Source organism: Octopus bimaculoides, chromosome 15 (assembly GCF_046866305.1).
Source record: "Octopus bimaculoides isolate indiv1 chromosome 15, ASM4686630v1, whole genome shotgun sequence".
Lineage (NCBI taxonomy): Eukaryota > Metazoa > Mollusca > Cephalopoda > Octopoda > Octopodidae > Octopus > Octopus bimaculoides.
In genome coordinates, this window is record NC_142942.1 from 37,978,696 (window position 1) to 38,002,818 (window position 24,123).

General features: G+C 36.7%; 1 protein-coding gene across 1 annotated transcript in view; it reads right to left on the minus strand.

Annotated features, from left to right (window-relative positions):
- LOC106875431 (protocadherin Fat 4) overlaps positions 1-24,123 on the minus strand; it is a 483,503-nt gene that overhangs the window by 174,502 nt on the left and 284,878 nt on the right. Inside the window, exons 22-24 of the mRNA XM_089363753.1 lie at positions 22,609-22,861; positions 12,953-13,234; positions 8,292-8,545 (exon numbers count right to left, since the gene is read on the minus strand). Of these exons, the coding sequence (XP_089219879.1) occupies positions 8,292-8,545; positions 12,953-13,234; positions 22,609-22,861 (789 nt within the window). The remainder of the gene's footprint in view (positions 1-8,291; positions 8,546-12,952; positions 13,235-22,608; positions 22,862-24,123) is intronic.

Genomic DNA, 24,123 nt, shown 5'->3' on the forward strand with positions numbered 1-24,123 from the left:
AGAGTAAAAGGCAGATTGTATGACGCATGTGTACGAACAGCCATGCTTCATGGCAGTGAAACATGGGCCGTGACTGCTGAGGACATGCGTAGGCTCGCAAGGAATGAAGCCAGTATGCTCCGATGGATGTGTAATGTCAGTGTGCATACTAGACAGAGTATCAGTACCTTGAGAGAAAAGTTGAACTTACGAAGCATCAGTTGTAGTGTGCAAGAGAGACGACTGCGCTGGTATGGTCATGTAGCGAGAATGGATGAGGATAGCTGTGTGAAAAAGTGCCACACCTTAACAGTTGAGGGAACCTGTGGAAGAGGTAGGCCCAGGAAGACCTGGGATGAGGTGGTAAGGCACGACCTTCGAACATTGGGCCTCACCGAGGCGATGACTTCTGACCGAGACCTTTGGAAATATACTGTGCGTAAGAAGACCCGGCAAGCCAAATGAGACCTAAATCTAAGGCCCAGCCAGCCCACTTATGCGTACCTTCCTTCCTTCATTGGACACTAAATTCCAAATTCCACTTGTGAAGACCTGTTGAGGCAAGTGAAATCGAAATCAAGTTAAATTAAAATTGGACACTAAATACAATTGCGAAGACCTGTTGAGGCAAGTGAAATAGAAATAGATTGTTGCCGTGCCCCTGAACTGGCATTGTGCGGGGCCGTCATAGGATTTTCGAGCGAGATCGTTGCCAATGCCCCTGGACTGGCTCATGTGCAGGCAACACATGAAATCTTTCGAGCGGGATCGTTGCCAGTGCCCCTGGACTGGCCCATGTGCGGGCGACACATGAAATGTTTCGAGCGGGATGGGATCGTTGCCAGAGCCCCTGGACTGGCTCATGTGCGGGCGACACATGAAGTATTTCGAGCGGGATCGTTGCCAGTGCCCCCGGATTGGCTCATGTGCGGGCGACACATGATATCTTTCATGCGAGATCGTTGCCAGTGCCCCTGGACTGGCTCTTGTGCGGGTGACACATGAGGTTTTTTCGAGCGAGATCGTTGCCGGTGCCCCTGGACTGGCTCATGTGTGGGTGACACATGAAATCTTTCGAGCGGGATCGTTGCCAGTGCCCCTGGACTGGCTCATGTGCGGGCGACACATGATGTCTTTCGAGCGGGATCGTTGCCAGTGCCCCTGGACTGGCTCATATGCGGGCGACACATGATATCTTTCGTGCGAGATCGTTGCCAGTGCCCATGGACTGGCTCTTGTGCGAGTGACACATGAAATGTTTTGAGCGGGATCGTTGCCAGTGCCCCTGGACTGGCTCATGTGCGGGCGACACATGAAATCTTTCGAGCGAAATCGTTGCCGGTGCCCTTGGACCGGCTCTTGTGCGGGTGACAATGAGGTTTTTCAAGCGAGATTGTTACCGGTGCCCCTGGGCTGGCTCGTGTGCGGGCGACACATGGAATGCCTTGAGCGGGATGGGATCGTTGCCAGTGCCCCTGGACTGGCTCATGTGCGGGCGACACATGAAGTATTTCGAGCGGGATCGTTGCCAGTGCCCCCGGATTGGCTCATGTGCGGGCGACACATGAAATCATCCGAGCGGGATCGTTGCCGGTGCCCCTGGGCTGGCTCTTGTGCGGATGACACATGAGGTTTTTCGAGCGAGATCGTTGCCAGTGCCCCTAGACTGGCTCTTGTGCTGGTGACACATGAAATTTCTTCGAGCGAGATCGTTGCCGGTGCCCCTGAACTGGCTCTTGTGTGGGGTTCTGGGATTTTCGAGCGAGTTCGTTGCTAGTGCCCCTGGGCTGGCTCTTGTGCGGGTGACACATGAGGTTTCTCGAGCGAGATGAGCGTGGCCTTTGCCAGTACCGCCTGACTGGCCTTCGTGCGGGTGACACGTAAATGCACCCACTACACTCTCTGAGTGGTTGGCTTTAGGAAGGGCATCCAGCTGTAGAAACACTGCCAAATCAGATTGGAGCCTGGTGTAGCCATCTGGTTTCACCATTCCTTAGTCAAATCGTCCAACCCATGCTAGCATGGAAAGCGGACGTTAAACGACGACGACAATACGTACAGACATATATGTATATATATATATATATATATATATATATATATATATATATATATATATATATATATATATATATATATATATATACCGCCTGACTGGCCTTGTAGGGTTTTCGAGCGAGATCGTTGCCAGTGCCCCTGGACTGGCTCTTGTGCGGGTGGCACATAAAAGACACCATTTCGAGCGTGGCCGTTTTCGTGCGGGTGACACGTAAAAGCACCCACTACACTTTCTGAGTGGTTGGCGTTAGGAAGGGCATCCAGCTGTAGAAACTCTGCCAAATTAGATTGGAGCCTGCTGTTGCCATCCGGTTTCACCAGTCCTCAGTCAAATCGTCCAACCCATGCTAGCATGGAAGGCGGACGTTAAACGATGATGATGATGATGATGATGATGATGTTTTCATAAGCTGTACACAGACTAGTTTCATTTAGTTTTCTGTTTTATTAGTTACTTTGTATAGGTACAAAGAAATATACATATATTTAATAGCCGTCATCCGCATGAGAAGTAATAGAAAAGGTGGTGGTGCTTACATATATGATGTTAAAAACATAAAAGATTTAATGAAGTAATGCAGGAAAATGTTGATAATATATTCCTGTTCCTTCGGTAAGTACGTCAGCTAACTCCGGATACAGGAGTGATGTTTTTCGTTCGTAAGACGTCTGATTAATATATTATGCAAACGATTCTATTTTCCTCCACTAATCAGTGTGGCGCAGTACCCTAAAGGCTATACTTCACGGGTGAGGCGTTAATGAGACAGGAACATGCTCAAAGATGTTTTCCGTAATTGATAAAATATGAAAATATTCGTTTAGCAGTAAGGCGACGAGCTGGCAGAGTTGTTAGTAGGCCGGGCAAAATGCTAATAGGTTCTGAGTTCAAATTTCACCGAGGTTGATTTTTGCTTTTCATCCTTTCGGGACCGATAAAATAAGTACCCCGAACTTGTGCCAAAATTTGAAGCAAAAATTTGTCTAGCAGCATCCATATTGTCTACTAGTTTCTTTTCATTACACTTTGAGTGAAATAAGGTAGCTTAGCTATAGTTCATATAGATTAACCACATTAGACGGGAGAAGTGTCAAATATTTATTAAATAACTTGGAAATTTGTTTTACTCGGGCCTAGTCATGATTTATGAAAGTATTAACTTTGCGTATTGCCAATATTTCTTCTTAACTACTTTCCCTTTGACATTCTTTCGAACATTTTAAAACCTATTGGCTACATGTAAACTGGAAACGAGAATCTATTTCTGCTTGTACGCCGTAGGACATAATAAAAGAGATATTGGTTGAAATGTTATTCTGCATACAACGCAGGAAGTACAGTTTGGTATTGCCTAATTTGAATTTTTGGACACTTCACAGCATTATCTTTAACTGAAACACGCGTATTGAGAGAAAGAGAGAGAGAGAGAGAGAGAGAGAGAGAGAGAGAGAGAGAGAGAGAGAGAGAGAGAGAGAGAACTTGTGTTGATGCCATCACATTCTGTCATTCTATCACGTACAAATATGTAGGCATCCTTATTCATAAAATATCAGACAAGATTTTGTGTTAGTGTCGTATTCAGTAAAGAAACTATATTTGATATAAGAAACTCAAGGATATTGGTTGGCAGGAAAGGACAAGGTATAGCATTTTAATTAATTTCAGATAGAAAGTAATTTGTAATTCAGAGAAGTCAAACTATTATTTAATATTACCGATATATTTGACTGATGTTTCCTTTTAATCATCTCTCCACATATTCAGTTTCATTTTTGCTGAGTTAACCAGGGTAGATGATGATAACGACGACAATGTTGTTGTGAATGATGATGAGGCTGCTAGTGCAGATACTGCTACTGCAGATACTGCTAGTGCAGATACTGCTAGTGCAGATACTGCTAGTGCAGATACTGCTAGTGCAGATACTGCTAGTGCTAGTGGGAATGATAATGGTTCATGTCGAAGCTCCAAATCATGTACGTAATAAAAGACAATAATAAAGGCAATATAGTGCCATCAAACTAAAAAAAATACGAACAACATATACGATAGGCGCAGGAGTTGCAGTGTGGTAAGAAGCTTGTTTACCAACCACATGGTTCCGGGTTCAGTCCCACTGCGTGGTACCTTGGGCAAGTGTCTTCTACTATAGCCTCGGGCCGACCAAAGCCTTGTGAATGGATTTGGTAGACGGAATCTGAAAGAGGCCCGTCGTGTGTTTGTGTATATGTATGTATGTATGTATGTATGTATGTATGTATATGTGAGTGGAGGTGCAATGGCCCAGTGGTTAGGGCAGTGGACTCGAGGTCATAGAATCGCGGTTTCGATTCCCAGGCCGGGCGTTGTGAGTGTTTATTGAGCGAAAACACCTAAAGCTCTACGAGGCTCCGGCAGGGGATGGTGGCGAACCCTGCTGTACTCTTTCACCACAACTTTCTCTCACTCTTTCTTCCTATTTCTGTTGTACTTGTATTTCAAAGGGCCAGCCTTGTCACACTGTGTCACGCTGAATATCCCCGAGAACTACGTTAAGGGTACACGTGTCTGCGGAGTGCTCAGCCACTTGCACGTTAATTTCACGAGCAGGCTGTTCCGTTGATCGGTTCGACTGGAACCCTCGACGTCGTAAGCGACGGAGTGCCTACTACTATGTGTGTGTGTGTGTGTGTGTGTGTGTGTGTGTGTGTGTGTTTGTCCCCCCAGGATCGCTCGACAACTGATGCTGATGCGTTTACGTCCCCGTAACGTAGCGGTTCGGCAAAAAAGACCGATAGAATAAGTACTAGGCTTACAAAGAATAGGTCCAGTGGTCGATTTGGTCGACTAAAGGCTATGCTCCAGCATAGCCACAGTAAAATGACTGAAACAAGTAAAAGAATAAAAAAATAGCATATTCATATAAAAACAAAAATGCCCGTGCGCGCACACACACATATGCACACACACATACATATATATATACACATGTACATATATATTTAACATTTTAAACAAGAATGTTGTTGACAGTGACTTCAAAGCTTTGACGAGCTAAGCTATCGTCGGACTGCTCCCGCCCGACGATGGCCTAGTTCGAAGTCACTATTTAGCATTCTTGTTTAAGAATAATAAATTTGTACTCTACAAAAAGTACAGAGTTAACAATTTGATTGATGTAAAATTGTTTTTATTATAACTGAACATAAAAACAAACATGGCTAGTTGCTGACATATTTTTCAACTCTGTAAGGATTTTATCCTATATATGCTGCTCTATCAGTACTTACGCGTTCGTATGTATGTATGTATGTATGTATGTATGTATGTATGTATGTATGTATGTATGTGTGTGTGTATATCTATCTATCTATCTATCTATCTATCTATCTATCTATCTATCTATCTATCTATCTAACTATCTATCTATCTATCTATCTATCTATAATATATATAAATAAATATATACACTCATATAGTTGTCAAGAAATCTAAGTCACAAAAACAGGCACTCATTTATTTGTTAATAGCGTTGGTATATTATTATTATTATTATTATAAAGAAACGATTCCTACATATTTTTCTATAACTCTTTACTTCTAAAAGGGCGTCATTCGCTAATTTATATTTTTCTGTTACATCTTATAGCTTTTCATCCAACAGTTTCCTATTGACTTCAATAGTAATTATGCCCTGAGCGGATGTCGAACACGTGGTTCGAAGTCTGCTGGAAGACGATGTATGACATTGACATATGATGTGCTGGAAGTCGATGAGAGCGGTTTTATGTAGTAGTCGATGTGTGGGCCGATGTGCGGCGGTTGAGATCGAGCAGTTCGTATTGAAAAATTGACACTGTAGTTGGTGTCAGAAGTGGAATATGTATTGCGACTGTAAATGTCAGTAGTTAATGTGAACCGTGACGGTTTTGAACTGGCTGCGAAAATAGTCAATGTGAAGTTGGCATCAGTGGTTTGTGTGAACAGTGGCGTCTTTGCTGCGAGGAGAACGCTTACAAGTCGGTTCGATGCGAAGGTGAATGTGACTCGGTTAATGTGAACAGCAGCGTCTTTGTAAGGTGGAAAGTTTTGAACTAGTTGCGAAAATAGTCAGTGAACTTGGCAACGTAAAGAATGCAGAGTATGAAGCTGGTACCGGACTAACGTGAATTCAGAAGTAACAGTGTCCAGTTGGAAAAAAAAAAGATAGAAAATAAATCATCTATACATTCCAGATGTAAATGAAATAACTCTCTGAAATATATTCCATTAATATTTGTTCGCCTCTTAATTAAAATTATTCTATGTTGCTTATGCGTAACGGTTTTTGTTTGTTATTTTCAACTCTTCTCACTTCTATAACTACCACTCTTTTCTTTCTAAGCAAGTTGGCTTGCTGAACTCGCCTGTATATCTTCTGAGCTACGGACACAGACTGTTGGAGCCTGTTGGCAGTATCAGGAGGTCGCGCGGCGTAATAATATTTTATATTTTGTATTTACATATTTATCCTTGACATATTTATATATCTAAAAGATTTGTATATTTTCATATACATTATATATATATATATATATATATATATATATATGTACACGCGTACATTCGTGCCTACATGAGACATGTCGTTATATGCACATATGCATGCAGTATGTGTGTATCTGCGTGTATGCGCATGCGTGCATGCGCATGCGTGCATGCGCATGCGTGCATGTATCAGAATATGCATATGTTGAATGATAAAGTTTTTGTTTATTACATTTATTTTTGTGATGAAAGCCTTTGCAATAGCTCCATCTCCTTTCCTGCTCGTCCCACCTCAGTATCAAATTTATTCATTTATCCTAGTAGCAGTTATCTTCTTTTATTTCCTTAGTTACTCTCTTTGTATTAAAAAAAAAAAAAAACCAGTTTCTGTCTTTTCCGTCTATCATTCTTTGTTATTCGAGATTTCAAGCATTGAAAGGAAGATATTAATAGAACAAGCCCATTTGCACAATTCCATTTACATCGAATGCATTAACACTTAGCAGCAAGCAAAGTGCCAGGGAATAAATAGAAAAAGGAAGGAGAAAAAAATGGAGAAAGAGAAACAAACTTTAATAATTTCGGATTTGAATATTTTTGTTTCTTGAACTAAAGAATTTCTAAACTAATAAATTTCATTTTTCGCAATACTATTTATTATAGCTTTTAGATGCTTTTTTTTCTCTATATCTTACACATGCCTCGACTGCGTTCTCACTGACAACTTTTCATTCTATTAGAGAATTTTAATACTGTTAATATGACAATGTCACAGTCTTGTAGGACAGTGGAACATAAAGCAGAAACAGGAAATATGAGCTTAATTATCTGAAGATCTTAAATTAGTTCAAGAACTTTCTGTTGTAAATGCTCTGGAATTTTTATTAGCTGTCAGTAATGAAATCTTCATATTGTAATTAAAAGAGCTGAATAGAAAACACAAGAGGAATAACCTGTAAATACTGTACAACACTAAAATGTCTGATTACCGAAGTAGAGAAATCTTGAAGAACAATATTGATATTTAATAATTAATTGTATGTACGCATAATCCAGACAGTTACTGTCTATTATTATGAATATCTGATCACTATTGTTTTTCTTCGTCAGAGATCATCTCCCTTTAGACGACGTTTGTTAATAACAGGCACGATTCACAAGCGTAAGGGGACTTTGAGACAACGCGATGTTTTCGGCTTAGTTGTGTTTGATTATAGATAATTAGATTCAACGGAAATAGGCAAAAACACGAGATATTTAAATAATACGTGCACAGAACTTTCGAAATTTGACTAGAATGTATATACAGCAACAGTAGCAATACATTTTTATCAGAAATAACTGCAAAATACAAAACTGCAACAGAAATAACACAACATCACTACTACCAATATCACCAAACAAAAACAATAAACATCAACTGCAAAAAGCAAGTATTTCATCCTACTTTTTTTCATGACATCAATTGCTGTTAGCAACACGTTTGCGATGTGAATTTTTTTCTTGTCTTTTAAGTAAAATATCTGACATTAGAAAGTATAGGTCAATATTACTGGTTGACAAGTTGTTACATTCGCCTGAAGTGTTCAATTATAAATACCTTCTTTAGCAAATTAAAAAAAAGATCTGTAATAAATAAAAGTACGCAGTAAAGCAACTACAAGAACATCAACGACAGTAACAACTACAAGTAACATCGACAGCAAAGAAAAGCAGCACTGACAGCAATAATCCAAAAGGTACTTACAAACTTTACTTGTTGGTTTTGAATTGGCTTAGAATTATCTTCAACGAGAGTTGCAGAATATAACTGTTGAGAGAATTTTGGTGGATTATCATTAACATCGATAATATCAACGCTTACAGTTGACGAAACGGTATTTGAAGGATATCCACTATCTGCCACCAATATCTGAAATGTATAGCTTAAGGTTGTCTCCGCGTCGAGCAATGTTTTAGTAACCACCATTCCCGTATTTTCATCGATAGTAAAGGGTAAATCTGAAAATGTATACATATAAGTTATTAATGAAAAAAAAAATCATGGCTGAGTAGGCATTCTAGATTGTAAGTTTTAGGTTGTTCGATCAGCTTAATCATTTACATATTGAATTGAAATACAAATGGCTGAGTATTCCATAGATTCATGTACTTCAATGTAATCCTAGGGCAAGAAACAGCGTGACACATGATATAACAAGACTGGATATTTGAATTGTATATATATATATATATATATATATACATGTATATATGTGTGTGTACATATATATATATATATGTATATATATGTGGCTATAAACTCCCATAGCTAGAAATTCTTCCTTGACCAGGTCGACTAGGTGGTACAGCTCATATTCTGTCACTCATTGGGCAGAATATCTTCCAGTTCTTTCAAGAATATATTAAAGCCCTAACTCTGTTTTTGAAAAACAGAAGTATATGCCTTTCTTTTTTGCCATTCTTGGGTAAATTCCTTGGCCTTGGAGGTATTCATCTGTGCCATAACTTTTATTTGCATTTTCTTTCACTCTTTTTATCTCACTAAGCAAGCTAAAGGAGAATTTGATTTTTTGGGGGTGCTCTAGTTATTGTAATCTAAAATAGAATTTTCGATACAATTTTTGCGCTTTTTTAAATTGTTAGTATTTGTGTTTAAATGTGTATCGGTTTAGTTGTAATTTTTGTTGGACGCAGCGGGGGATGTTTCTTTTTTTAAAACTCTTTGTGACTGAAGAAGACTTCCATGCTAATTTCCTTATTACCATCATTCTAGGCTTGAACTTTTCCGCTACTGTAGAGATAACCATATTGAGTCACTTATACAGAAAGTAAAATAGACAATTACAGACAATTTACGTTTCACGTCATGAAATATGTTTACAGAAACATTGATTTATATTCGCCTGGAATAAATGGTTATTCATACTAACTAATGTATATCTTATTAAGCACAGTCTTTCTACCATTTATTACTTGCTGTTAGCTTCACTTTAGCAATGTTTATGTATAGTTATATACATTCTAACATCTTTATTACTTCTTTTGTTCTAATACGTCTAAGAATGGCAGTTGGTTATTAAATTTCTTCTCCAGAGTGAAACACCGAATTTATATGATCATATGTAGATAGGAACTTTGATAACTTTTTGCATAAACTTTCAACATTATCGATATCGATCGCATAGCCATATCTACACTCTTTACATGTTGATATAAGTTGTTTAATATTTACCTTTATGTGAAAACATAAAACACTAATTATCAATATTAACACAGGCGGCGAGCTGGCAGAAACGTTGGCGCGCCGGGAGAAATGCTTAGCGGTATTTCATTTGTCTTTACGTTCTGAGTTCAAATTCCGCCGAGGTCGACTTTGCCTGTCACCCTTTCGGGGCCGATAAATTAAGTACCAGTTGTGTACTGGGGTCGATCTAATCGACTGGCCACCTCCCCCCAAAATATCGGGCCTTGTGCCTAGAAAAGTTAAAAATCACGAGCGCACCGGGCAAAATGTTTAGCGGCATTTCGTCCGTCTTTACTTTCTTAGTTTAAATTCCACCAAGATCGACTTTGCTTTTCATACTTTCGAAGTCGATAAAACAAGTACCAGTTAAGCACTGGAATAAATGTGATCGACTCTTCCCTCTCCCACAAAATTTCAGGCCTTGTACCTATAGTAGAAAGGAATGCTAACACTATCCTAAGGCGGCGTGCTGACAGAATCATTAGCACGCCAGGAAAAATGTTTAGTGGCATTTCCTCCATCTTTTTGTTCAGATTCTACAAAGGTCGACTTTGCCTTCCATCCTTTCGGGGTCGATAAAATAAGCATCAATTGAGCACCGGGGTTGATGTATTCTACTTGATCCCTCCCTCCAAAATTGCTGGCCTTGTGCCAGAATTTGATCTCAATAGTAACAGTATCCTGTGCTTTATGAAAAAGTGAGATTTGTTGTGTAAATGCAGTTCTCAATAGAATTAAGGGTGAACGTCAAGTTAAATAATGCAAAATCGAAGTTGGGTTCTAAAAGTGTACCTTTGAAATCTACTTTTAATATACAGCAACTGACTAGATATTCTGGTATATTTTAAAATAAGACATTTAAAGAAAATAATTATTTTGATTTTCTTTTCCAAACTCTCAAATATTTTCTTCAAGTACTTCAGTCATGATTTGTTTACTTTCATTTTTTTCATTTTCTTTTGCAAAGAAATTTCTTTTCAATACGTATGGCGAATGAGAATAATTTGAACTACTTGATTATAATTGACATTAAGAAGCTGGAAAAATACAAAGAAAATGTACAATGCTTGACAGTTGTAGCTCTTTAGTGGACACTTATTCAAAAATAAGTTAATATTGCTTCATAATCATCGTTTCTGAACGGATAACAGGCAAAGTCGACCCCGGCGGAATTTGAATTCAGAAGGTACAGACAGACCGAATGCCGCTAAGCATTTTGCCTAGCGTGCTAACGATTCTGCCAGCTTAGCGCCTCATATTGGGTCATCCCATAAGTAATGCGGTTTTTTTCAATTGTATGAACTAAAAGTCGGAGGTGGGTGGGATAAACTACCTGCATTAGCTTGCTATAAAAGCAGATAGTAATTTTACGTTGTATTTATTCTTAGTGCAAGTTTTGAAGAGTGCAGTTCGATTTTAACAGTTATTTATTCAAAGCTATAATGGAGGATATTCAGCATATTTTGCTTAATGAGTTCAATAAGGCAACAAGTAACAAAAGTGCGAGGAATATTAATGCAGTATATGGGGATTGGACAATAAGCGTAAATCAGTGTCAATTGTGGTTCCAGAAATTCCGAGCCGGAAACTACTGCTTAGAAGACGAGCCTCATCCTGGAACCCTGGAAGATCTGTAGAGCTCGACGAGGACATCCTGCAAACCCCGGTGGAAGAAAATCTCATCGTAACAGTTGAGGAACTAGCAGAGAAGCTTGGATTAGGTCATTTTGCGATTCATAGACGCCTGCACGCCATCGGTAAATGACCATCTTTGGTTTCAAGACAAAAAGTGTTCTTCCATCCGGATAATGCTTGGCTCCATATAAAAAGGATGACATTCGAAAGGCTGGAGCAGTTTGAATGGGAAACGATGTCTCACCCACCATATTCGCTAGACATTGCACTATCTGATTATCATTTATTCCGCAGTTTTCAAAATTATTTGGACGGAAAAAAATATGAATTCTGTATTCGAGGTCAGAACAGTACTGGAGGAGTATTTTTCGTCACGGACAAGTGAGTTTTGCAAGAGGGCCAGATAGATGGAAGAGCATTGTTGAAAATGAAGGAGAGTATATTTTAGATTAAAAAATAACTTTGTTTATCTTAATTTTTTTAAAATAAAAGAAGTATAAAATAGCCGTATTAATTATGGGATGACCCAATATATATTTTAACAATGATTGGGAAATATTAACCTCACATTTTGACACGAGGCCAGCAATTTTAGGGAATCGAGTAAGTCGGTGATATCGACTAGTACTTATTTTGTCAACACCGAAAAGGCAAAGTTGACCTCAGCGGAATTTGAACACTGAACATAAGGACGTACGAAATGCTGCTAAGCATTTTGTCTGGGGTGCGAACAGTTCTACCAGTTCGCTCACTAAACAAGTCTAAAATATCACCGATTTATTTTCATTAGGTTTTAGAAGAGGTCCAGTTCCTGCTGAAAGGAAAATGAGATTCTTGTATAGCCACTCTCATCTCAATTCTCATCGACCTGAACCATGATAAGCGTCTTTAACCCATACTCATCGTTTCTTTTTCGCGGCGCTCTGAACTCCTAAGTACATTATCCAACGCGTAATTTCGACCCCACAGCTTAGTAATTTTTTAAGACACTAAGATGAGAGAGATTGGACTGCTATCTCTCGTAGTTCAATTGACCCTGTAGCAGCTTTTTCATATTAATATGCTATAAATAAAAGAAAGGCCTCAGGTCTGAAGCGTTGTTATTCATTGGAGACTATGTTATTTTCACTACTCTCTATAATTATATACTGAGGTAATAATCCTTCTTCGTATTGAAATTAAAGAAAAAAGAGTGTGTTGTATAAAGAAAAACAATGTAAAAAAAAGATGAAAACCAAATGACGTAAACACATCAGCACCGCTTGTCAAGTGGTGGTGGTGGGGGACAAACACAGGCACACAGACATATAATCTTTACAAAAAGAGTTTAAATTAAATTTGACTTTTAACATTAATAAGGATTTCAGAGCACAACAAAAGAGTTAGAAGCCATTAAGTTAGATTAAGGGAAATTGAAGCAACAATGGTTTGAATTCGATGAAGTATGTATGTTTGTAATTGTGATTTAAATGGCGAATATCCTGAGCCACATTTACAAAAATAAATAGAAATGAATATGTTCTTACTGTCAGAGTCGGAGATTGAAAATTTCAGTTTCTCCTTCATACTTGTGTTGGTATTAGGATCAGAAGCATTAATTTTGCCTACAGTGAAACCGGGTGTAACATTTTCTTGTACTTTAAAGTAATGTTTCTTCATGACAGCTGGTGGTTTATTCACTGACGTGTGGATAATAACTTGACCTTTAGAAGAAAGACGGGGTTCCCCTGAATCAATTATCTGTAAATCGAGTGTATATGTTTCCTGTTGGGGCTCACGTGTAATTATATCAACAGTTGTAAGTTCACCTGAAAAAGAGAATGATATATAATTCACAAACACACTAAAGCTGAGATTTTTCTATCGTAATGTACACAGCATGACAACAAATGATAATTATCGAAAAATATGAATAGAAAATTTATGAGGATTGCTTAAAGCAGAATCTTCAGCTGTGTTTATGAACTTGCTTTAAAGCTATAAAACTACCGAACCAATGATAAGGAACTAAAGCTTCCATTTTTACATTTTCTTCCTGATAATTTTCTATACATAGAAAAATATGGAAGGCAAAACACATGGTACTCAAAATAAAATTTTTAAAAAAATCATCAAAAGAATCATTTAACGAACAAACTTTGAAGATAGTCTTCACAACTTTATGTTTAGACTAACCAAGATTAGGTGCAGAATGAATAACGAGATCCTATTTTGCGTCATGTGTAAAATTCTTGTGAATTATAAAAAATAGAAAGCAAAAGGTAAACAGAAATTAGCTTTTCAAATTATCACGCCCGTTATCACAAATGTGAATACATGTGCAGGAATTGTCGGTGTATTTCTATATTTCATTCAAAATAATTATTAATTGACGGTGCAGAAGAAATTATGCTTTGATTTGATGTTGTTTACTAATGTTGCTCATATATATACGAAATCTAGAAAAAATTGACACCACTTTCTCTATTTCACGCACGATAGATATGTAAGTAGGCACACACACACACACACACACACACACACACACACACACACACACACACACACACACAATATTTTATTATGTTGTATATGTATATCTATTTATATACACACACATGCGTAATTGCATATATATATATAAAATTGAGAATGTGTATATATATGTATATATTTATATCTTTGTATATATATTTCTGGAACCACAGTTGAGACCGGCATGCGCTTATTGTCCGATCCCCATATTCTGCATTAATATTCCTCGCACTTTCCGATGCGTTGTTACTTTTATTGAACTCGCAAAACATGCCAAATGTGCTCCTGTGTCACTTCCAATATAGCTTTGAAAAAATAACTGTACTCTTCAGAACTTGCACTATGAATGAGGAGAAGGTAAAATTACTACCTGTTTGTATAGCAAGTTGATGCAGGTAGTTTATTCCGTCCCCCTGCGACTTTTTGTTCATGCAATTGAAAAAGCCGCATAACTTATATATATAGATACACACTCACACATACAGACATACAAATCTGTCAGTCTGTTTGTCTGTCTGTCTCTCTCTCATATACAAGGTGCATTTCAGAAGTTTTGAAGCTATTTCAGGTGTCACATCAATTTCAACGAAGTACAAAACTCTAATCGCCTTCAAAGTAGAATCTTTTGACTCCAGTACACTTTCTGTAGCTCTCTAGCTACTTCGTGAAGACCCCCACATAAGTCCTCCAACGTGAAAATGTCCCGGATTCTCGCAATAACTTCCTTCACCTTCTCCTTCAGCTAGGGGAACAACCAAAAGTCACAGGGATTAAGGTCTGGACTGTAGGGAGGATGAGGGAAAGTTTTATGAAGTAGTGGGTTATCAGGACTGAATTATAGACTTGTGCATTCTTCTGTGGCAGGTGCTTTGGCCTTTTGTTAAGAAATATTTTCCTGAACACCCTCAGAAACTTCATAAAGTACTCTTTGTTGACTGTTTGACTAGAGGAGCCTAGTGGATGAAGATGCTATCCTTTCTGCTCCAAATGGGGACCATCATGAACTTGTAGGTGAACCTGCTTTGCCTGGTCTCTTGTACCAAAGGAAAAAAGATGCTCGACTCGTGCAAGTTAATCCATGAGCAAACTGGTATATAAGGTTCTATGGCGTGTTCACCCAGTTTAACACAAAACTTTATTGCATACAGAACTTCCAAATTGTCTTCACGTCGCAACAGCATTCTGCAAACTAGTCAGCTTTGAGAAGAAGTGTTTTGAAGGGTGTATTCAAAGTGTTGGTACACCCGTTTTCTTCAATCTGGAATAACAAAGGTTGGCAGGTCAGCTTATTTAGATGTATAGAAATGATGTGCTAAAATTATAATAATCTAGGATAGTTATAACTGCCTCTTCTAAAAAAGTCTCAAAACTTCTGCAATACACAACTCTCTCTGTCTCTTTCTCTCTCTCGCGCGCATCTATGTGTGTGTGTGTGTGTGTGTGTGTGTGTGTATCATAGAAATATGAACATCTACACATGCAAATACATTTACATGTATGTATGAATTTGTAAGCACTGTATACCTGTGTATATACTTGCATGTACGTGTGTGTTTGTGTGTGTAGTTATATATATATATATATATATATGTATATATGCATACATATATATGCATTTACACACACACGCATGAACTCACACGCACACACACACACACACACACTCACGTAATATCTATTCAAAGAAACACTAAAGAAGGAAATGAATATAATTGAAATATATATTGGAAGGGCTTGTGGAATATTAATATAACTCTATTTTTTAACATTAAGTTGACCTGAAGACTTACTCTAATAGAAAAATAATTCTGTTTGGAACTTATACATGTACATAAGCAATAGCTAAAAATGCAAATTTCTAAAAGTATAAAAAACATGTTCTATAGAAATGACAAATCTGAGTTTGATAATTATACAAGAAAAAAACTTATAAATCTAAATTTTTGAAAATGTATTTTATTTGCCCTAAAATTAGAAGCAACACACAAATATGCAAAATTTAGGTTAGTTAAAATATGTGACATATTTCAAATGTTAAAAGTCAAATTCACTGCAGTTACTGTAGACAAAATATCTCTCTTATGGTAAAAAGAAATTTTCTCCACGGTAACTGCAATGAATTTGCCTTTTAACTGTTGAAATCTGTCACAAACATATTTTAACAAAACTAAATTTTGCTTATACCTAAGCACTGCTTGGCGCTAACATTTCGTTACATATATTTTATATTTGTATATATAATTAAGGCTGGGAGCTGACAGAATCGTTAGCACATCGGAAAAAATGCTTGATGGCGTTTCGTACATCTTTACTCTCAAATACCTGCGAGGTCAACTTTGCCGGTAAACTTTGCCTTTAATCTCTTCGAGGTCGATAAAATAAAGTACCAGTTGTGTATTAGGGTTGGTGATATCGGCTAATTCCCTTCCCCCAAATATCAGTAGTACACTGGATATTCTATGTATATAATGAAAGCAAAATTTTATGACCTAATTTTGGAATTCCTTTGAGGCTACTGGACTTGAATGAAGGCGCATGTCCTAGTGATTAGAGCGGAACATTCACAACTGTAAGATAGCGGTTTCGATTTCCGGATCGGGTGATGCGTTGGGTTATTAAGCAAAAAACTTAGCATATCTATGATTATATTATGTAATGCGTGATTTTAAGTCAATGTGGTGCTATTTAGGGTGATTTGGCTATTATTTCTAGCAGGTTGAGAGGAGGACTTTCTCTTTGGCTCGTCATGATGTAATCATGTTGCTCTAGTCCTCTTAATTCTAAAAGAGTAAAACCACTGACTGATTGGCGCCGGTTCAGGTAAAATGCAGTTATGCCGATCACTTATGTGTTACAGAAACCGGGTAACCGGCCCTATGAGCATTAGGACTCGATACAGTATTTACTGAATCTGGTATAATATCGCTCAATTTACTCCATATTCGTTTTGTAAGAATTAAATAATTTAGATACATAAATATGTGGAAAAAGGAGTTTTCTACTATTTTTAATTTAAAAAAATATGTACTTTGTTTCAGCAGTGTTACTTGCAGTTAATACATTTACGTTAACAGAGAAGAATGCATCATTCTGCAATTAAGCCTCGGAGTATTTGTGACAGTTTTCTCAGGTGATACTAAACATGAAACTACTTCGATTACGTCGTGACGAGCCAAGGAGAAAGTCCTACTTTCAACCTGCTAGAAATAGTAGCCAAATTACCTTAAATAGCACCACATTGACTTAAAATCACGCATTACATAATATAATTATAGATATACTAAGTTTAGATATAAATATACCACTAGGGTGGAACGCTATAATATCTATATGTTGCATTAAGTATTTCTTTAAAAAGTGGCAGAAACATTGAGCACCGGAGAGGATGCCTTGCGGTATTCATTCTGGAAATCTGAGTTTAAATACAGTTGAGGTCAATTTTACCATTTATCCTTACAGGGTCAATAAATATAAGCTGCGATCCAATACTAGGATCAATTCTTCCTTCCCCTTTCCACTCTAGATTGCAATAGAGTTCTCAAATTATATATTTTTCCTTTTAAATATTGATATCTGTAAACTGTAATTTTTAAATCTCTGCTCTCATAAAAATGTAAGAACAAGGAATTGCTGTCACTCCTTCATCAGGAAGGACAACTGAGTTATTATATTTTAGACAGGCTAAAAGCTTTTGGAATTTTTTCCGCTAGGAAAGATGAAATTTCGTCCTGGCCACTTCCACTTTTAAGTGGAAAGGAAGCAAAATGCAGCCATTTTCTTTCTGGTTGGATAGTACCAGAAATGAGAACGAATATTGGTTTCAGATCTTGGTACAAGGCCAGCAATTTCGGAGGGGGTGGGTAAGTTGATGTTATCGACCACAGTGCTCAACTAGTGCTTATTTTATCGACTCCGAAAAGATGAAAGGCAAAGTCGACGCCGGCAGAATTTAAATTCAGAACGTAAAGACGTATGAAATGCTGCTAAGCATCTTGTACGGCGTTCAAACAATTCTGCCAGCTCACTGTCTCAATGAGAACTGATATTTGTTTGTTTTATAGGTAGATTTAACGGGGAGAAGAGAAGAAATTGAAAAATGCTTTTAGCTAGAAATCAAAACCAAGTTAATGAACCTGTATTAGAGAATTTACCTATAATATATAGCATTCATACTAAAAGAATTGCTATAACAGAATATAGACAAGAATTTGCACATTTATTCATAATGTTTCGTCGTGTCTGAACGCGAATATGCTAATCGCTATTATGTCTCGTCATAGAACAACTTTTCCTCGGAGACGAATGTCTGTTTAGAGCACATCCAATTCATTAGTGTATGGGGACTCTGGTACAAACAGTGCCTTGATACCATTGTCTCTCGTCAGCCAAATGATTTATGAATAAAATGAGTGTTTATAACTTTCCAGATACATGTTCGAATCTGCCGGAACATATTAGGAATAAATATGCAATCAGTGTTTTAATTGTCATTGCTCATTGTGCATATAGCAATTTATGATAGAATAGTCGTTCTCTAGTGGAATACAAATATCTGCATTTTCAAAATACATTTAATAAACACCCGCGCAAGAAATGAAATCCCTTCAAAATCAGAGTTGATTAATATGAATAATACTTTATTGGCCATACAGTTTTTACTGCTCTTAAAATATAATGAAGTTTCAAGCAGCATTTCGTGTTTTCATACAAATTCAAATAAAATTTTAACAAAAAATGCTAATTTGGTGACTATTTATGGATATGGCACGTTTAAAAGCCTCATATTCATGCTCGTTTCGTAATTGCAAGAAAAACAATCACAAAATACTTGTAATTAGATTCCATATTTAGCTTACTTTGCATTAGTAAACATATCTCAGTAGCGAATTCTAAATTATACAGATCAACTTTTGTGTCATAACTTGAATTGATCAATAATAATTTTAGCTTGTTTGTTTATTTCAATATTGATCTGAAATGGTGATGAATAGAAAACGTTAGGCCAATAACGGTTGCCTTAGTTTCCGAATAAAAAATAAATTGAAAGGTATTAAAATGTGTAATATACACATGCATATGATACAGTGGGTTGGGTTAAGGGTAGATTAGCAGAATGGTTAGAGGATCGCGGTAATTGTTCTACCTCTTGTTGTTCTGAGTTCAAATCCAGCCGCGGAAAGTTTACGTTTGGTGCAAGAATAGTGGACGAATCTTCTCCAAATATCTCGAATTTGATACGCAGGGCTGTTCGAGAGATATAATGGACTCACAGTGCTTTATTCAAGAAAGTGAGGTTGAATTAGGTGCTAGAAACTCTACTCATCTTGCAAAGAAAGCACAGAACATGGTGGACGATGTGGGGTTAGGGTTAGGGGGGATACATTATTTTATAACAGCCAGTTCATGTTACAGTACGTTTTCGTGCTAAAGAACCTTCTACGTGTGGAAAGGTAATTTAACAGTCACCAGACATAGTTGAATGGAAGAGCTTGAGCTCTTTTGCACTGGCGGTCTGAAAGCACTACATTCAATTTACATCTCACAGTGATGTGAAAAATACCAGGAACGAAACTCACGGATAGAAAAATGCTGTCTAAAAAATAAAACTGGCCGTTAAGTCCTTAGACTAAACCGTTTAATTATTGGTCTACATGTCAGCATTCAAGTTGCACTTGTCCACTAAATTTTGGAAGAGGAGAGAAATAGATTTGAAGGAAAGGGATTGGAGGAGGAGTGTTTCTAAAACAGGCGTGGGCGCGTATATGTATGAGTGTGTATAAGCGCTAGGTGATGTTACTTATGGGAAAAAATAGAGCAAAATGTCAACTGTCATTGCTAAGTTGGTTAAAATATATTTTCGATCATGAGGACAAAGGACAAAACTTCCTCCTTAGATTAAGTAAGGGCCCTGGTTAAAGTGAATTCTTCAGAATAACTATCTTCTCCATTAAACAATGGCTGTATCTTCCACTACTGTTGAAGAAAAGTCCGCACTTTTCCAGTAATCTTCAGTTGATATTATATGGTGCAATATTTTCTATCAATAGTCAAATGTTCTTCGCCAATGTTGTAAGTTGTGATGTTATGTCTCCTGAAATTTAAGAGGATTTTGTTAAATCTGCACATTGAAGTACTTTTCTTTGAACCCATATATCTCTGTACTTGCACTGCACACAAGGGAAACTTCAGTACTACTTCTTCCGCACATACATGACATCTGTGTGGCTTTGACCGTTGAGCAGGCATGTAACGTTATCTCTACACAAGCAGCATATGTATCTGACGACTTTTAAATTACTCTTCTACACTTGGAACATTTTTAATACAAAATCTGAATTGGTTGTAATGAAGCAATTTATAATATTGTATAAATTTGAACCCACTCTGTTACCTGATATACGAGTACCTGTTTTTTTATGTATGAAAAGTTATTGGACAATTATATATATATATCCAAGACACCAGGTAATGATGTTAAACCACGGGACGAGTTAAGTTTACGATAATTTATGCCAAGGTGCGGTTTGAATTCAGTGTACAGAGAGGAGAACAAAATCCGCAGATCATTGTTTGTGACGCTCCACCACCTCTGGCAGTTTCCATACATACTTATCTGTCTGTCTGTCTCTGTCTCTGTCTCTCTCTCTATATATATATACATACATACATGTATGCATACATGCATACATACATAATGATGATTGCTTCATCTTGACAGATGATAGCCATCCAATCAGCACAAACACCATGCCCAATCACACAGTATAATCCCTCCGTTGCTGAGCCCTCAGACTAGTTAAGACTAGCTGCTGACTGACAGGGTTTAAAACACATGTGACAGATATTATTCAAATTTCTTATACATCTTTGCCTTTTGGAATCTGATTCCGAAAGAATGTTTTTGTGAAGTAGCATACGTCTTTCAAGTCCACATCATACATACATACATACATACATACATACACACACAGAGTATACAATAATGTATCATAAATCCATTATACCTATACTTACCAGTAGGTTTCACGCTGGATATTAGATAAACTGACGATTTCTACTTACTATAAAGTACTCTTGTCAGAGATGTTAGGTATGGAAAAATGGTGACTACTTTCGACTTTAATTCACATACTGACTGCTGACAAATATACGATTGCTTATTTTTCTGGTCTACTGATTCTTAGATGACACTCTCTACCTCTGTTGTCTCTCTCTGCATATATATATATATATATATATATATATATATATATATATATATATATATATATCTTAAGGAAGAAATTGAGGCGGAAAATACATAAATGAAAAAAAAACAAAAAAACTATGGTTTTCGTAACATTTTATAAGTGAGAATTTGGAATAAAAACAAAACTCTTTTCTTAATATATTATAAATAACAGAATACTTTCAGCCAGGGTGACATTTCACTAGTAAGTTAAAATGTTTTAGCATTTAGAAAATGAAGTTTCTTCATCTATCAATTCAAGTGTCCATGATATGTTTGCAAATGTTGGCAATGTTTATGTTGGCAATGTTTTCAGGAAACGTGCCAGTGATTTAAACTAACTGCTCCCAACCTCCCCATTTAGAATATGCATTAAAATAGCTAACAATTTCTATGATAAAAAGCAAATACCCATAGATTTATAAAACATGCACGCATTTCAGCTACAGTTATTTCACTTGTAATAAAGCTTTATAGCTTCGTCTTAATTTTCAGACATAAAAAAAAATGAAATCAATAACTATTTATTTTCCTGAAGTTGCATATTTCTAATAAATGCTTCTGGCGCAATTAAAAAAATGATTAAACAAACCGAATGTTAAGGAAAAGAAATAAGGAAAACTTAAATCGTTTTCAGAAAATGTTTAATATTTTATGGCTTCATTTTTCTGAACATTATTTGAAATATTCTGTAAAGTATAGCGATTTAGTTGATTGTGCTCTTAGTCAAACGTTAAGATACATTAATGCTAGAAATCATAGCTGCTGCTCTACTAACCTGTATCGTAATGATGACTCATTTTTAGCACATGCGTATTAAAAAAAAAATGATTTCGTGTCTGTGCATTGCATCAAGACGTTAACTAAAGGATTCGAATCTGTTCTCACATACGAAATATTTTATAAAAGGCTCGCTTCACACCGATTTCAACGATATGTTGCGCCGCCATATACCATAATATGGTAATAATTTACAGCTAGATAGACTGTAAATAATTACCAGATGATAATATAACATTGCGTTTAACGCGACCGAATGTAAAGCACTTACATTTTAGTTGGAGGTCTGGTATCAATTTAACTTTGGCCATTAGTGTGTTTAATCGTGAGCATAAATGTAAGCGAACTAAACAGAAACTGTTTTTAAATCAACGTGTAAAAAACAAAATAAAGACAAAATATAAACAAAATGGGAAATACTTAATGGTGCTCTAATATAAGTGCATTGTTAATTGAATTTAATATGAAATAAGGCAGAATATGCGTGACGAAAGAGATAACAGTGAAGTTTATAGATAGAAAAATGCAAAAATGGTGCCAGTTTAGATAATATACACACTGTAAGAAAAAAGTCTGCTATTTCTCAATCAAATTTCATGCAGTCATTACACTATTTAGAAATCTACCTCGTGCTTATTTCTTTCAGCAAATGAAACTCACCAGTTTCAAAATCCACTTGAAATTTGCCAACACCACCAGATTTTAAAAGGTATATAACTTTATTGTTTTTAGCAGTAACATCCTTGTCAATGGCTTTTAGAGTCTTCAGTTTGGTACCTACTCTAGTCCAGGGTTCAATGTTGATAACAGGGGTGTCTTCAAAGTAAGGAACGTTATCGTTAATGTCGTTAACAGAAATTAGCAATGTAGATTGTCCCCTAAGGCCTCTCCCTAGTTGGTCATGGGCTATTACCTAAATGGTATAGATACAAAAAATATACAACAAACATAAATATTATATTGTGTATATAAAGATGCTAGCAGACAAAATGAATAAGTTTTATAGCTTTAAAGAATCATGCATATTTAGATCATACTAACATGTTTAAGATAAGAACTTAAGGTCGTATGTTTGAGGATAAACGAAAGGATATTCGAAACTCCCACCGTTTCGGGGGATATTAGAATAGTTAAATAACTTCAATCCCGTCAAGGACTCAGAACATCAGATTTTGACCCACTTATAATTGGAAATACATGTTTGACTCATTTATAATTGGAAATACATGTGACTTCATTTGGTTGAACAAGAACAAGAACAAAAACAAGAACACGAACAGCAACAACACTTGACTTTATGCTCGCATTTTGGACTAATGGACTAAAGAATTTAAGGACTAGGTAAAATTATTCGTTTACTTCTTTTACATATAGAATAACATTTAAACAAGCATTAAAATCGGTTTTCTTTTTCTCCTCAAATTTCAGATGAGACATTGTATTTCTATTTTGTTTTGCTTATACCTCCAACATTGAAGAGTTGCTTGTGTTTCGGCGGTGTGATCCGTTACCGATAGCTGAAATCTTGATAAAAATTGTAGTAAAGATGATTGAAATAATGATAGTGATACTAAAGGTGAATTTGGTAGTAATAATGATAGTAAAAGTGTTAGTGTTAGTGAAAATAGCAATAACTACAGTAGTAGTAGTAGTAGTAGTAGTATTAATGATGATGATATTACTTACAACTAGATGAGATTGATGAAGAAAATTAAGGTAAATGAGTTAGACCAGGCAGTGATGGCGGAAAGTAGAAACCATCAGTTTCATATTTTGTATTTGCCTTATTGTGTTAGTTTGAAGGGAATTTTTAGCGAGCTACAGGTGTTGGTGAGTTTACGCTGTAATTAGGTTTAAAATAAACATACTAATTGATAGGGGTCGACGGAGACTAAACCAGCAAAACTCACCAAGAATGCTGGGTGAGGAGGATGGCAGCTGGACATCATTCGGGAAGAAAAGCAAGACCCATGAGAGGACGGATGAACTCATGGGAGTCAAAGGCCATCCTACAGAATGTGAGTTTAGATGCGAACTCTACGCCGTGGTTGGCAACCCACTTAGTGAAAAAATACTGGTGATTGCATAACCTTATAAACGCTATCTCAAAATGAATAATAATCATAACTGCATTTACGGGACCAGAAATGTTAACAGGGAAGGTGTCACGGAATG